The sequence below is a fragment of the Crocuta crocuta genome, unplaced genomic scaffold (assembly GCF_008692635.1).
Source record: "Crocuta crocuta isolate KB4526 unplaced genomic scaffold, BGI_CrCroc_1.0 scaffold147, whole genome shotgun sequence".
NCBI lineage: Eukaryota > Metazoa > Chordata > Mammalia > Carnivora > Hyaenidae > Crocuta > Crocuta crocuta.
Window position 1 is genome coordinate 4,380,452 of NW_027532594.1, and position 17,441 is coordinate 4,397,892.

At 36.6% G+C, this 17,441-nt stretch overlaps 1 protein-coding gene across 1 annotated transcript in view; it reads right to left on the minus strand.

Annotated features, from left to right (window-relative positions):
* Positions 1-314: 314 nt before the first annotated feature.
* SNX3 (sorting nexin 3) overlaps positions 315-17,441 on the minus strand; it is a 40,783-nt gene continuing 23,656 nt past the window's right edge. The window contains exons 2-4 of the mRNA XM_077779986.1: positions 9,487-9,582; positions 2,657-2,781; positions 315-1,072 (exon numbers count right to left, since the gene is read on the minus strand). Coding sequence (XP_077636112.1) covers positions 967-1,072; positions 2,657-2,781; positions 9,487-9,582 — 327 coding nt within the window. The 3' untranslated portion in view covers positions 315-966. The remainder of the gene's footprint in view (positions 1,073-2,656; positions 2,782-9,486; positions 9,583-17,441) is intronic.

The following is a 17,441-nucleotide window of genomic DNA, read 5'->3' on the forward strand; positions in this document are numbered from 1 at the left end:
GCATATTTGATATCATCACTGTTTAAGAGGAATGGAGTTACAGGAATGAGAAGTATATAATTAGTAAATAATCCCTCTCAACAAGTAAGTAGGACAGCCATAAAGGGGGGAAAAAAAGAAGCTGAAGGCAACACAATCAGTGCATATCAGAAATGCATTTTTATTTTTATTTGAAAACAACTTAAATTTTTAGACAAATGATTTTAGTATATAAATTGGATTTTGTTTTTATACAGAATATAAAGATTTCCCTCATTGATCTTNTAAGTAGGACAGCCATAAAGGGGGGAAAAAAGAAGCTGAAGGCAACACAATCAGTGCATATCAGAAATGCATTTTTATTTTTATTTGAAAACAACTTAAATTTTTAGACAAATGATTTTAGTATATAAATTGGATTTTGTTTTTATACAGAATATAAAGATTTCCCTCATTGATCTTCCATGTGAAGGGTCTTACAAGCCTGAAGGGAGATACTTTCTGCACACGCGTGTGTATCTCACACGTAGGGGACTGGAAACCAATGGTGTAGTGCTTCTACACATAAATTAGGTCAAGTGACATCACATATGAAAAAGGGGTAAGAGAAATATTCTAGTTAATCAGATTCAAAAAGCAAACAGGACACGAAAACTGTGCAGATAAGACCAAGTCAGTAACTTTAGTTAGGACACTGCAGATTATACTGGATAACGGGTTTGTGGGGCTATAGCGTGAACCACATTAAAACAGCAAGGAAGAGCTAGAAAAGCTGGAACGAGGAATTTTTCACTAAAGCAAATTAACTTCTTGTCAACTGCCAAACAAAACAAAACACAACTGAGCATATGAATGTTAGTATACTGAAGGCATGTTCTACCAGTTTCTGTGCAGCATGCTAAAAGTTAGATAGAACTTCTCCACTGGTGCATACGGATCATTAATCGTCACGGAAAGTTTTTTTTTTTTGCCCCTTCTCACCAAATTTCAGGCATGTCTTATTTTAGATGGAGTATAGCTTTTGTCTATAATTTCATCCTGTAAAAACATGTGAAGACAACGTTCATTCTGTGCCAGAGGATGACCAGCGACCCTAGGAGTAAAAATAACAAATTTAGTCCCAATATTTTATAAAAGTGGGTCAGGAGTCACTCATATATTTTATAGTTAGAAAGCATGTATGATTTAGCAATAAGTGGACTGCTCATTAGGCTATGCTCTATCAATTAATGGGAAATTTCCTTTCCTTTGGTTGACAGGGTCATTTAGAAAACATTTATTCACCATACTGGCACTGCTTATGGCACTTGTGCCCAATAAACTTCTTTCTATAGCAGTGCGTACATTCACAAAAAAAACCTAAATGAATTTCAATGTTAAAAGTGAAGCATGTCATTAATTCTAAGAACTCATTTTAAAGAAGGAAAAGATACAGGATCAAAATTAGAAATACACTGACATTAAAAAAATACACTCAAGTTAAATAAAAGCTCAAAACACTGAAAAGAGGCACGTGTCCACAGGTTTTCCTTTTTTTTGGCCTGCTTTAAAGGTTTCCATTGCAGGCTAAACACAAGATCAAAATGGGTAACCAGACTTACATTTCTTTTTTTTTCTCCTCTTATTTTTAACTTATTTTTGAGAGTGAGCAGGAGAGGGTCAGAGAGAAAGGGAGATACAGAATCTGAAGCAGACTCCAGGCTCTGAGCTGTCAGCACAGAGCCTGACACAGGGCTCGAACCCATGAACCGTGAGATCATGACCTGAGCTGAAGTCGGACGCCTAACCGACTGAGCCACCCAGGCACCCCCAGACTTTCATTTCTGAATTAAAAAATACCTCAGCTAGCAGTGCCTTCTCCAAAGGAAAGCATGTTCATAAAAGGCAATGAAGGTTATGTGCTAAACTAAATGTTAAAGGCTTTGTACACCTTTCCCTCCTGTTTACCACCCACAGATCTTCAAATTACTAGATAAAAATTGAAGTTGTTGGCTAACATGTAACCTCATACAACCATATTCTCCCTCCAGCATTTGACTTTATTTGGTCAAATTGAAGGCCAATGCACAATTTATAGTAAGCCCCTTCCTGACATTAACTTTGTTACTCTGGCTTTTAAAAATGGCTATATTTCAAATAAAGAATAAAATTAAAAGCTAGAAAGAGTTTCTAAAGTAAAAGATAAACAATTGTAAGTCTTCTTACATTTTGAAAAGAAACATTTTGCCATGAAAATTTTAAATGTGCACCTTTACACAAGACATGCTGATAATATCTCCATCTGCAATCAAACAAAATGATTGCAAGTGTACTGCAAGTTTTATTGTTCATGCTAGAACATACCTTAAATGAGAAAGAATCATAAGTAAAACTATTTTTTAAATGCTGCAATTTTAAATGTAATTTGCATAAATTAACCAAGAAAAACAAATATAAAACTTAGGTCAACACAAAGATACTCATTTTAATCACTCAAGTGTGTTAATATTTATCACATGATACTCAACTTGTTATACACTTTTACTTTATTTAAATGATACAAAAAGTTAGTCAGGAAATGGCCAAAAAGAAAAGCAGTACTACAGCTTAGCTTAATATCTAAATTATGAGTATTCGCCTAAAGTTGTCTCAGAACACTATTTGCTCTTACACCCCTTGAAGGACAGAAAGTACTTACTTGTTTATAAACTGCTCCAGCCCTTGCTTCCTTTCTTCAATAAAATTGTCATCAAATATTCCATCATCTCCTCTGAAAGGAAGCTGACGCAAAAATGCTTTTCCAGGGAGCGGGGGAACTACAACCTAAAAGAACACAGGAAAGAAAGTTCTTGAAGATGCTTGACTGGGTTGTGAAAATTTATAGAGCACAACATGAAGACAAAGTATATGTTCACTGTGATGGCTATTCTGCAGTTAAATGAGTGATTTTCTTTAAATAGAAAATCAGTAAAAAACACACTGAAAAAAAAAACACATTAAAAAAGAGTCAATGTTTTGGAGGCAAGATAACCTAAGGTAGACAGAATAGACATAGACATAGATCAATGCTCCTTAATGGCATGGCCCATAGCAACTTCTTGAAGCACAAGTATACAAAGAGAACATTCGAGCAATCATGAAATAAAGGCTACGATGCCTCCAGTTTTGATGCCGCTTAGGAAGACCATGCTTTATTACAATGAAAAACTACAGAGATCAAAATCAACTTTCTTAAATAAATGAAGAAATGAAATAGTAACAACATTCTCTCCAGCATGGGCAGATAAGAATTCTGTGGCCTATTTCCTCTACCTCATACCATCTTCATGCAGTCTTTCCTACTTGTATTTGAGGTGCTGATAAAAAAAAAAAAAAATCAACAATTCTGTCACCACGCTTCCACTTTCTTTTTCTTTTTGTAAAAATGTTTATTTGAGAGAAAAAGAGCATACATGTGACCAAAGGGAGGGACAGAGAGAGAGAGAGAGAGAGGGAGAGAGAATCCTGAGAGAGAGAGAGAGAGGGAGAGAGAATCCTCAGCAGGCTCCACACTGTCAGCAAAGAGCCTGAAACAGGGCTTGATCTCCTGAAGCATGAGATCATTACTTGAGCTGAAATCGAACGCTGGATGCTTGACTAAGCCACCCACGTACCCCACCACACTTCCATTTTCTAGGCTAAGAAACATGTCAACTTTCTCCCAAATCCACTACCCCATCCTTCCCCAAAGACCTGTCATTTCTTTCCTAAATACGAACATCCTATTGTTCCCCTTCAAAGTCTAACTATCCTGTAGGGTCAACTTAAACTGATCTCTCTCTTCTAGGAATTATCTAGAGCTCAAATATTTGACCTAAATAGCACCTAGCTATTTATTTCACAGGTTAGTTTGGTTTCTCTGTCTTAGGGGTTCTCACCCACAGCACTATTAACATTTTGAATCACATTGTTTTTTGTAGTGGTGGGGAGGGTAGGGGAAGGAGTTTCTTGGTGCACTGCAGAAGTTTAACAGCAAACCAGGACTCCACCCACTAGACTGGGTAGCACTCTCAGTTGTGACAATAAAAACTGTCTCCAGACCCTGTCAAATGTGTGCTGGGGGATAAAACAGAGGCGCTGGTGGAAAACCCACCAACTTACCCTATTAATGCCTTCAAATCAAGGATACTATCTCAGGCTCCCTATGGTTATTTTTAGAAAAGCTGGGCACACAACACAACAGAAGCTTAAATATCTGTTAAATGACTAACCACTTCGCTGGATCCGTATCTTACACCAAAATAGAGAAAAGGTGTAAGCAAACAAATCAAGAAGAAATATAAATAGTAAACAGAAGTAATTATACGTACTCTTTAAAAGAGGTAAAACCTTAAACCCCTGATGCAGTTTCTATCCTAAAACAATAATCCAGCTGGGTAAAAAAAAAAAAAAAGGGAAAGAGCAACACAACTTCATAAAGAACAGCAAAGAAGAAAATGAATAGCAAAGAGCAAAAAAGAAACACAAAACCAAATACCCAATATAAAATTCATGATTCCTTCCTAGATCTACACTTTTCCCCAGGACCAATGATTAGGGCATCTAAAGATGTATCTCTGTAACTCTGCCTTAGTATTCTTGAATCTCTCTCTCTACACTAATATTTGTGAAGCTGAATGTTAAAACCTGCAGGGACCTAACAACTGAGAAAGAGATCATGACCATTAACTGAGCTCCAACAGAGTAGTTTTTCTGAAGGGCAGGAAAAAACATCTTTATCTATGAAACTACTATTAAAAAAAGGAATCTAGAACCAATGCACTAAACAGATGACTACCATTAATTCAGGACATAATTCAGCATGAAAGTTAAGATCACTATGTATTATCTGCAGAGACATATTCTTCCTAACACAATATTCAAAAAAGTCACTGAAATGGATGGTTAGGTTGTAGGTAAAAGGATTAATGACCTACAAAAATTGTGAGTGGCATGCCCAGCTAAGATTCCAAAGATCTTCAACAAATTATTTTTGCTGAACAAGTCTGGAAAGATCTAGTTAGAATTCTTATACCAATCTAAGAGTCATTCATCCAAACATATGTGTGCACATGTGGGGTGAGAAGTAGATAGGAAAATACTTGGCCAGCATAATATAGTGAAAACATACTAAAATAAAAGCTAAAGACAGCATCAAAATGACCAGTAGACACAATAAAAATCATCTACTTTCTTGTCTCATATAACAGATCTTAGTTAAAAGTACCTGTAAACAGGGGTGCCTATGTGACTCAGTCAGTTAAGCATCCGACTGTGGCTCACAATTTGTGAGTTTGAGCCCCACACTGGGCTCTGTGCTGACAGCTCAGAGCCTGGAGCTTGCTTCCAATTCTGTGTCTCCCTTTCTGTGCCTCTCCCACTCAGCCTCTGTCTCTCTCCCTCTCTCAAAAATAAAAATTAAAAAAATGTTTTTAATTAAAAAAAGATACTTATAAACAAAATAACTTGATTGATTGTTCTTAGCAATACTGTAATAAAAGTACCACTTTCACATAGGTCAAATCCCTCAGATATTTAACTGGTCTATTGTTAGAAGTGAAGTATTGTGCTTCAAAGGACAATAATAAGTGGAAACAATTCATAGATAAAGAGATTTTTGCAAATTAAATATCTCATAAGAGACTTTTAAGAGTTTTTTTACATATTTTAGGTACATCTCAATAATAAAAAGATGAAACACTCAATGGGCAAAGGATCTGGAAAAAAAAAGATTTCTCCACATAAGATATGTAAATAACTGATAAATACATGGAGGGATGATCAACATCATCAGCCACTGGGGAAATGAAAATCAGAACCACAATGATATTCCAACTTCACACATTCTAGGGCAGCTATAATAAAGAAGACAGATAATAATTAAGTGTTGGGGGGGATGTGGAGAAAAGTGGAACTCTCATACACTGTTGGTGGGAATATAAAATGGTGTAGCTGCTTTGGAAAACAGTCTGGGACTTCCTCAAAGTTAAACAGAGTTGTCACAGGACCCAGTAAATACACTCCTAGGTATATACTCAAGAGAAAAGAAAATATATGTCCTAACAAAAAAACCTGTACACAAATGTTCACAGCAGCATTATCTATGATAGTCAAAAAGCAGAAATAACCAAAGGTCTACCAACTGATGAATGGACAGATAAAGTGTGGTATATCAACACAACAGAATATTATTTGGCAATAAAAATAAATTAATTAGGAAAGAAAGAACTAGTGTTTAATGTTGAAAACACCTTCAGTGAAAAAAGCCAGACCCAAAAGACTACATATTCTCTGCTCTTATTTATATGAGAACAAGGAAATCCATAAAGAAAATAGGTTAGTGGCTGTGTAGGGTTGGAGGAAAAATTGGTAGGGACTACTAATGGATATGGGATTTCTTTTATGGAGTGACTAAGATGTTCTAAAACTGACTAGTGATCACTGCACAACTTTGTGAATATGCTAAGAACCACTGAATTTACCCTTTAAAGTTTATTTCTATTTATTTATTTTGAGAGAGAGAATGTGTATGTAAGACACAGAGAGAGGAGAGAAAGTCCCAAGCATGCTCCATGCTATCAGCACAGAACCTGACTTGGGGCTTGATCTCACTGAGCTGAAATCAAGAGTCAGATTCTTAACCAACTGAGCCACCCAGATGCCCCTAAATTTTACACTTTAAATGGGTGAACTCTATGGCATGTGAATTATATGTCAATAAAGCTGTTATTTTTTCAAAAGGTGCTATATACATTCACCAAATGTTTATTAAACACTCCAATGTGCCATGTGCTTTGTTAAGCAAAGCCCAAAATCTATCACTTCTTCCCATAAGTCAGACAGAGAAAGACAAATACTGTATGATCCCACTTATAGGCAGAATCTTAAAAAAAAAAAAAAAAAAAAAAAAAAAAAACCAAACCAAAAAANAAAAAAATCAAACTCCTAGCAACAAAGAGTAGCAGAGACTAGTGGTTGCCAGGGATTGGGAGATGGGAGAAATGGTGACATGCTGGTCAAAGGGTACAAACTTCCAGTTATAGGATGAGTAAGTTCTGGGGATTTAATGTAAAGCATGGGGAGTATAGTTAACAATACTGTATCATATACTTAAAAGTTGCTGAGAGAGTAGATCTGAAATGTTCTTACCAACCACCACTACCACCAAAAACAATTAATAATAACTATGTGAGGTGATGGTATATTAACTAAGCTTATTGAGTTCATCATTTTACAATATATACGTAAAACATAAACTTACATAATGTTGTCAATTATATCTCAATTTTAAAGCTGAGGAAAAAGGATACTTCTTCCCTATGGTCATAAAAAATGTCATCTTTGTTACCCATAACTTTCCTAACTTGTTTTGTACATTTAGATCTTAAAACCATCCATTTTATACACAGTGAGTTATAAATTTTTATTCCTGGACAGTCAAATGTTTCAACCCGATTTACTGAATATAAATTCTTTTCCCTACTGATTGACAATGTTATTTTTGTTCTGAACTAAATTTCTAATGAACACGCAAGTCAGCTGCTAAGATCTATACATTCTAAGTTCTACTACATTCAGCTAATCTATTTGCCTGTTCCTAAAGCAATAGCAAACTGTTTTAATTACTATAGCTTAAAAAAATCTCTGATGTCTGCACATACTCAGTACATGCTGAAAATAATTTTACTCTTCTTGAGCTTCCTTTCACTGTAAAGCTCATATAAAAAGCTCTGTAAGTTCATTAAAAAAATCAAGATTTCTATTAGAATTTCATGAATTTGTAAATAAGTTAGAAGATAATGCTTTACTTTGATCAGCTTTACTGCTAAAATGTCACCTCTATGTGAAGCCTTCCTTTGACCACTCTATGAAAGAGTACTCTCCTGGAACTCCCTACTTCCTGTTGTTTTGTTTTTTTACAACATATCACTCTCAGACATACTATGTATCTTAGTATTTTTTCTGCTTTCCCTTCACCACCACCCCAACTTCCCCAACTGAATGTAAGCATCATAGAAGTGGGGACTTAATATATTCACGGCTTTATCTATAACTCATTGCGCATACAGAATGAGCTCTCAAATGTTTATAGAGTAAATGAATCTTCAAAAGTGAATATTCCAAAACAAGAATGCAGTATTTCTATTTATTAAGTTCTGTTTTTGTCTTTCAGTGAAGTTTTGAAGTTTTCTTTACATGGGTCTTATATTTCTTTTTTATTTTACTCATAAACATTTTATGCTTTGACAGTCTTTTTAAGAAAATTGTTATTTATTTATTTTGAGAGCGAGAGAGCAACTCAAAACCATGAACTGTGAGATCATGACCTGAGCCAAAATCAAGAATCAGCTACTCAACCAACCAAGTCACCCAGGTGTCCCTATACTTTGATAGCCTGTTGAGTAAAATTGTTTTTCCTTTACGTTTCGATGGAATGTGGGGATTTGTGTATATTGCTCTTGTATCTAGCCACAGGTATCTGGTTAAGAAGCTTTCCTTCCACTTCAACTTATCACACTTCAGAAATGAGTAGAAGCCAGCCCGACCCTAATTCTGGGCGCCTACCGTTATCAACTTTTTTAATGACTCTAGTCATTAAGTAACTTTTCATCTGAGCACACCATGCCCTTCCAGGATTCCATGTCTTTGATCTTCTTCTGACACAGGGCTGAAATAAGGGACTAGAAAGAGACCTTGCCTTGCTGAAGGTCTTTTGTAGCCAAAGCCACCAAGTTTTCTTTCAAGAGAAGACGATTTTATGTAACAGTTTTAAACTTGCATGTATTGGGGCACCTGAGTGGCTCGTCAGCAACCAACTCCTGATTTTGGTTCAGGTCATGATCTCACAGTTCATAGGTTTGAGCCCTGCACTGGGCTCCACGCCGACAGTGCAGAGCCTGTTTGGGATTCTCTCTCTCCCCCCATCTCTCTCTGCCCCTCCCCTGCTCTCTCTCTCAAAATAAATAAACTTAATTGCACGTAGCAACCTATTAAACCATGACCATCATTTAAAAAGCTAAGCTGAAAAATATCAGGACATATCAGAGTAAGGTAAGTACTGGTTTATGGAAGTTTTGTTATATATACATGTGTGATACTGAAAAAAATATTATGAGTCAGTAAAAGAAAAAAAAAACAAAAAGAACCCCTGGAATTACAGTGATATAGGAGACATATTAAAGAAGAGAAACTTGGCAAGGAGTGTTTGGGAGGGCAAGACTGAATAGGAAGATGAGGGAAAGGAAGGAAGTAATAGCAAAAAAGTTCTAAGAAGTAACCGTTATCCAAGTATGAGTCAGTAAAGGCCTCAACTGGGCCATTTAAGTAGACAAAAAAGAGTTCTGAGCAAAAATTTTCCTTTCCTTCCTCCATCTCCCATAAAATAAGATTTTTTTCCTTGAAAAAAAATTGTATTTGCTTTTACATCATTCTAGGTAAGTTTTTTGAAAAGTCCTTAACATTAAAAGTCAGAGTGTTTTGCTTTAAAATCTCATTACAAATAATTCTTACCTTGCTCTCTCTTTCTAATTCACTTCGCAGCCACTCAAAGTCACTGTATCTTCTTCTAACAGTAGATTCCTTCAGCTTGAAAATAGGCAGATTTGTCTGAAATTAAAAAAAAAAATCATTCCTAAGTTGAAGCATGGGACAAGGACTTCAAAAAAAGGAGGCCGGGGAATCTGTTTGTCAAACTGATAACAGGGCAAGCGTGGTTACCTTAAGAAAAGAAAATCATAAAGTTATCAAGATGACAATTTTACTCCTAACAAAATAAAACTTCACTAAATGTTAAAAAAGTATTTTACACTGTAGTATTTATTTTTTTATTTTTATTTTAGAGAAGAGAGAGAATCCTAAGTAGGTTCTGAGCACTCAGCACAGAGCCCAACATGGGGCTTGATCCCACTGCCCTGGGATCATGACTGGAGCTGAAATCAGGAGTGGGACACTCAACCAACTGAGCTGTCCAGGGGCCCCTAGAGTACAACCTTTAAAATGCATGTCTGTACATATGCTTTAGGATATAATTCTTCCTGAGGTCAGCTATGTACATTAATGTAGGTCATTTTTTCTGTTTCAGTAATTTGTGAACAGGGGTGAGATAAAGCTAGCTGACTGCCATCCACTTTAGATAGTATCTTACTATACAATACTCACAGGGGAGAGACACCTTAACTACTTTGAAATGAAACAAAAAATATTCTGTTACTATGACTGGAATAGATGTTTCACAGTAAAAGAATAAAGGATTATTCTTTATATGGTGTGTGTGTGTGTGTGTATGTATATACATATAAATTTACATCCCAGTTGGTTAGCACATAGTGCAATAATGATTACAGGAGTAGAATCCAGTGATTCATCCCCTACATATAACACTCAATGCTCATCCCAGCAAGTGTCCTCCTTAATGCCCCTTAGCCATTTAGCCCATTCCCCCACCCAAATTCCCTCCAGCAACCCCCAGTTTGTTCTCTATATTTAAGAGTTTTTATATTTTGTCCCCCCCTGTTTTTATATTATTAATGCTTTCCTTCCCTTATGTTCATCTTAATTTGTATCTTGAATTCCATGAGTGAAGTCATATATTTATCTTTCTCTAACTTCACTTAATATAATACACTCTAGTTCCATCCACGTTGTTTCAAATGGTAAGGCTTCATTTTTTTAAAAATGTTTATTTATTTTTGAGAGAGACAGAGAATCTGAAGCAGGCTCCAGGTTCCAAAAAGTTGTAAGTGCAGAGCCTGACCTAGGACCCAAACCCACGAACCTTGAGATCATGACGTGAGCTGAAGTTGGATGCTTAACCAACTGAGCTATGAGGCTTCATTCTTTTTGACTGCTAACACTCCACTGTATATATGTACCACATCTTTATCTATCCATCTGTCGATGGACATTTGGGCTCTTTCCATACATTGGCTATTGTGAATAGCACTGCTATAAACATTGGGGTGACTGTGCCCCTTTGAAACAGCACACCTGTATCCTTCGGATAAATGCCTAGTAGTGCAATTGTTGGGTCATGGGGTGGTTCTATTTTTAATTTTTTAAGGATTTAAGGATTAAAACTCCATACTGTTTTCCAGAGTACCTGCACCAGTTTGCATTCTCATCAGCAGTGCAAAAATGTTCCTCTTTCTCCACATCCTCACAAACATCTGTCGTTGCCTGAGTTGTTAAATTTAGCCATTCTGACTGGTGTGAGGTGTTATCTCCTTGTGGTTTTGATTTGTATTTCCCTGATGATGAGTGATGTTGAGGAATTATTCATGTGTCTGTTAGCCATCTGATACCTTCTTTGGGAAAGTGTCTATTCATGTCTTCTGCCCATTTCTTCACTGGATTCTTTTTTGGGTGTTAAGTTTGATAAGTTTTTTATAGATTTTGGATACTAACCCTTTATCTGATATGTCATTTGCAAATATCTTCTCCCATTCTGTCAGCTGCCTTTTAGTTTTGTTGATTGTTTCCTTCACCGTGCAGAAGTTTTTATCTTAACGAGATCCCAATAGTTCATTTTTGCTTTTGTTTCCCTTGCCTCTGGAGACATGTTGAGTAAAAAGTTGCTGCAGCCAAGGTCAGAGGTTTTTGCCTGCTTTCTCCTCTAGGATTTTGATGACTTCTTGTCTTGCATTTAAATCTTTCATCCATTTTGAATTTATTTTTGTGTATGCTGTGAGAAAGTGGTCCAGGTTCACTCTTCTGCATGTTGCTGTTCAGTTTTCCCAACACCATTTGCTAAAGAGACTCTTTTTTAATTTTTTTTTTTTTAACATTTATTCATTTTTGAGAGAGACAGAGTGCAAGTGGGGAGGGGCAGAGAGAGAGAGGGAGACACAGAATCTGAGGCAGGCTCCAGGCTCTGAGCTATCAGCACAGAGCCTGACGTGGAGCTTGAANGAGGTTTTTGCCTGCTTTCTCCTCTAGGATTTTGATGACTTCTTGTCTTGCATTTAAATCTTTCATCCATTTTGAATTTATTTTTGTGTATGCTGTGAGAAAGTGGTCCAGGTTCACTCTTCTGCATGTTGCTGTTCAGTTTTCCCAACACCATTTGCTAAAGAGACTCTTTTTTAATTTTTTTTTTTTTAACATTTATTCATTTTTGAGAGAGACAGAGTGCAAGTGGGGAGGGGCAGAGAGAGAGAGGGAGACACAGAATCTGAGGCAGGCTCCAGGCTCTGAGCTATCAGCACAGAGCCTGACGTGGAGCTTGAACCCACAAGCAGTGAGAACATGACCTGAGCCGAAGTCAGACGCTTAACCGACTGAGCCACCCAGGCACCCTAAGAGACTCTTTATTCCACTGGATATTCTTTCCTGCTTTGTGAAAGATTTGTTGGCCATATGTTTGTGGGTCCATTTTTGGGTTCTCTATTCTGTTCCCTGATCTAAGGGTCTGTTTTTGTGCCATTCCATAATGCTTGATGATTACAGCTTTGTAATACAGCTTGAAGTTCAGATTTATGAAGCCTCCAGCTTTGGTTTTCTTTTTCAGGATTGTTTTAGATATTTGGGGTCTTTTCTGGTTCCATACAAATTTTAGGATTGTTTGTTCTATCTCTGTGAAGNGCAATGACATTTTTAACAGTATTTTGTTCCTCTAATCCATGAGCATGGAATATTTTTCCAATACTTACGTCTTTAATTTTTTTCATAAGCTTTCTATAGTTTTCAGTATATAGATTTTTCACCTCTTTGGTTAGGTTTATTCCTAGGTATTTTATATCTTTTGGTGCAACTGTAAATGGGATCGATTCCTTGATTTCTCTTTTTCTGCTTCATTATTGGCATATTGAAATGTAACCAATTTCTGTGCATTGATTTTATACCCTGCGACTTTGCCGAATTCATGGATCTGGTAGGGCAGTTTTTTGGTGCAATCTTTTGGGTTTTCCATATAGAGTACCATGTCATCAGCAAACAGTGAGTGAGTGACTTCCTCCTTGCTGATATAGATACCTTTTATTTCTTTGTGTTATCTGGTTGACGAGGCTAGGACTTTCAGTACTATGTTGAATAACAGTGGTGAGAGTGGGCATCCCTGTCCTGTTCCTGACCTTAGGGGGAAAGCTCTCAGTTTTTCCCCACTGAGGATGATATTAACAGCGGGTCTTTTGTATATGGCTTTTATGATCTTGAGGTATGATCCTTCTATCCATACTTTCTTGACGGTTTTTATCAAGAAAGGATACTATATTTTGTCAAATGCTTTCTCTGCATTTATTGAGAAGATCATGCGGTTCTTATCCTTTCTTTTTCAAAAAAAATTTTAAAATATTTATTTTTGAGAGAGACAGAGTGTGAACAGGGGAGGGGCAGAGAGAGAGGGAGACTCAGAATCTGAAGCAGGCTCCCGGCTGAGCTGTCAGCACAGAGCCCGATGCGGGGCTCGAAATCATGAGCAGTGAGAACATAACCTGAGCTGAAGTCGGGTGCTTAACTGACTGAGCCACCCAGGTACCCCATTGTCCTTTCTTTAATAATGTGATGTATCACACGGATTAATTTGTAGATATTGAACCAGCCCTGCATCTCAGGCATAAATCCCACTTGATCATGGTGAATAATTCTTTTAATGTATTGTTGGATCTCATTGGCTAGTATCTTGTGAATTTTTGCATCCATGTTCTTCAGGGAAATTGGTCTATAGTTCTCCTTTTTAGTGGGGTCTTTGTCTGGTTTTGGAATCAAGGTAATGCTGGCCCCATAGAATGAGTTTGGAAGTTTTCTTTCCATTTCTATTTTCTGGAACAGCTTCAAAAGAATAGGTGCTAACTCTTCTTTAAATGTTTGGTAGAATTCCTCTGGAAAGCCATCTGGCCCTGGACTCTTGTATTTTGGGAGATTTTAGATTACTATTTCAATTTCTTTACTGGTTATGGGTCTGTTCAATTTTTCTGTTTCTTCCTGTTTCAGTTTGGGTAGTTTATATGTTTCTAGGAATTTTTCCGTTTCTTCCAGATTGCCCAATTTACTGGCATATAACTGCTCATAATATTCCCTTATTATTGTTTGTATTTCTGCAGTGTTAGTAGTGATCTCTAATAAAAGATTATTTTTTTTTTTTACTGTTTTATTTATGTGAGAGAGAGAGAGAGTGAGAGAGACAGCGAGAGAGAGTGCACGTGAGTAGGGGAGGGTCAGAGAGAGGGGGGATACAGAATCTGAAACAGGCTCCTGGCTCTGAGCTGGCTGTCAGCACAAAGCCCGACACGGGGCTCAAACCCATGAACCGTGAGATCATGAGTTGAGCCAAAGTCGGACGCTTAACCGACTGGACCACCCTGGCGCTCCATAAAAGATTATTCTTAATGGTCTTCAAATAGAATGCCAGAAACTAGCAGGGAAAGAGTACAATGTCTGCATTCCTACTACTAGTGGGAAACTAGGAGTTACATAGATTAGATCAGGTTCATAGATCTACAGCTTTACAGGCTGACACCAAGTTTAAGAATTGGAAATATAATGCCCAGTACTTTGAGGATATACTGGAATGGAGACTGTTCTTTACAAGACTGCAAGGAACACTTACATCAACCTCTAAATTTAAAGTAACAAGAAAGATTTCTACTTTTTACTTATCCCTATAAAAAGAGAAAATACACTACCAAACCCAATTTAAAATGGTTTATGATTAAGGACTATTAGCAGAAGCAGTGTATTACCATGACTTTATTATCAAGAACAGAACTTAAAATGCATATAATAATATCACAAGGTTTACAAGGGACAAAAATCATCTAAAACAATGCCATACCACACTGAAAATGCGATTTAATACTATATACTCTTGGGGGCATCTGGGTGACTCAGTCAGTTAAGCATCTGACTTTGGTTCAGGTCAAGAACTCACAGTTCGTGGGTTCAAGCCCCACATCAGGTTCCTTGCTGGCAGTGTGGGACCTGCTTGGGATTCTCTCTCTGTCTCCGCCCCCTCCCCCTCCCCGGCCCACTTGTGCTTTCTCTCTCTCAAAATAAATAAACTTAAAAAAAAACCTATATACTCTTAGATTACATTTTATCTTTAATTCAGTTTCTGTACTTGTAGAAGAGCAAAATGTTTTACAGTTGAAAAGAAAAAAATATCACCAGAAGGAATACTTTGTATATAGGGACATCATCCATCAGGTAAAACTCACTCTTAAAAGAAAATTTCATCTGTTAAGCTTAATACCACTGATAAGTTATTGTCATTCAGCAAAAGAAAAGCTTTTTATTCAGGACCTTAAACCCATTTTGTAGTAGGTCTCAATTTTTTTCCAAAGTGTATTAGCTTCTCTATGTTGTATACCTTATAGCTTGGAATCCTCTACAGATGCTATTGGGCATAACACTGGATAGGTTTCAAGCATGAAACCAAATCTCACAAGAGGTTTAAAAGCACTTGAATTTTCTTTCCCAGGTAACCACAACATTTGTTCATTGTATTAATGACTAAGAGCAAAATTGCACCTAACAAGACTCTTATTATACTAAAAGTCAAGCTTATATTTAGAGATGCTGGCTTGCTGTACAGAAGGGTATTCTTATTCCCCACAGGGAATAAAATTAGGTCCCCTGGGGAGCAGGATGATAATTCCCAGAAAGAAAGCACTGGATTATTTCTCTCTAATTTCACCCATTGGCTTTTTAACCAAGCTCACCCTTCCGCATTAAAATATTAAGTCTTTGTAAGTGTCTAAAGATATAAAGGCTTTTATAGAATTGAGTGTTTTCTGCAGGTGAGATTTTACATTTTGAATTCCCTCCTCTCAAATTACTTTACAAAAGGGATTAGCTGCTCTCTTTATTCAATATGTTAAGATCAAGCTTGTGAAAGAGTTCCCTAAGAATTTTCATACTTCTGGGTACGGAAGTCCGTAAAGTTAATCTCTGAAACAACATATCAAGCTTACAGGTACAATGTTGAGGGAAGAGTGCCAATTCAGCTCATTTTACCTTCCATTTTCCCTTTTGAACTTTTGACACAATCATGACTATATCTGATTCACTTTAATAGAAGAGGAGTGGGAGGGAGAAAAAGTCCATTCCTTTCTATGATTAGCTAATAGTTTTGATAGATTATGTATTTAAAAAAGGATCACCGTTAAAGAAAATTCTTTTATTTAGTTTCCTCAGCTGGCTAGACTTTCTCTTTACGTGAGAAGTGCTTTAGAGGTTTGATCAAGTCACATTATGTAATACGTTTTAGAGGGAATTTTAATTTTAAAATTTAATTTTTTATTTTGAGAGAGCGAGAGTGCAAACAAGTGAGCAAGGGAGAAGGGCAGAGGGAGAGAGAGAATTTTAAGCAGGCTCCATGCTCAGTGCAGATCCCAACATGCTCCCATGACCCTGGGATCATGAATTGAGGTGAAATCAAGAGTCAGGCACTCAACCAACTGAGCCACCCAGGCTCCCTGCATCATGAATTCGTAATATTTACACATTACATTTGGAGTGGCAAGTTAGCCTGCTAACTTCCTCCTGATCAACACTCATGTCTTTCAACTTGATCAAAATAAAAATGAAAAAATGAGGTGTTTTTTGATTACAAATTCTTCATTAGTCACTTTCAACTTATTTAACCCTCATAAAATGTTTCAGCTTGGTTTTCTAAACAGGGAAGGGTTAGAATGATTACTTTTTTTTCTATAGGTTTAGGAAGATTCAAGCTATAATTACAGTTTGGGAACATCTATACAAAGGGCTAGTGCTAGGTATGTTGGGTAATATAAAGATGACTGAGATGGAGCCCAGCCCTTATGAAGCTTACACTATAATAGTGAGGTTAAAGGATAAGTTATATAAAAAGTTTAAATTTACATGGTTAAAAATACACCACAAGCAAAAACAAAGATGAAAGACCAACAAAAATCTGTAGGCAAATATTTGCAACATAAAACAAAAGGATAACTTTATTAAAATATAAAGAACCAGTGAAGGATAAAGATGAATAAAACGAGCAGAACACAGAAAGATTAATGGCCAATAATGTTTAACTTCTGTCACACAAGAACTGCTAGTTAAAACAGTAAGATCCCATTTTCACTCATCAGGCAGGTATTACATTTTAATACCTAGTGGAGGTATGGGAAGAGACAGAGACACTCCATCTGCTGATGGAGTAAAAACTGGTACAACCTTTAAGCAGGGCATTTTGGTGACTCTATCACTCTTTTATATGCATATATCTTTTAAGTCAACAATCCCACTAGGAATTAATCCTACAAATATTCCCACATATACAAAAAGACATTGGTGTATAGAAATTTACTTAAGCATTGTTCATGTAACAGTAAAACAAACAAAACCTAATAAAACTGCAAGCATAAAATGAAATATTATACAGTTTTTTTTTTNATACAGCTTTTACAAACTACAATTTAGCCACAGACTTACTGGAAAGCCTGTCTAAGATGTGTTAAGTATAAGTTTCAGAACAGGGGCAACTGGCTGGCTCAGCAGTGCATGGA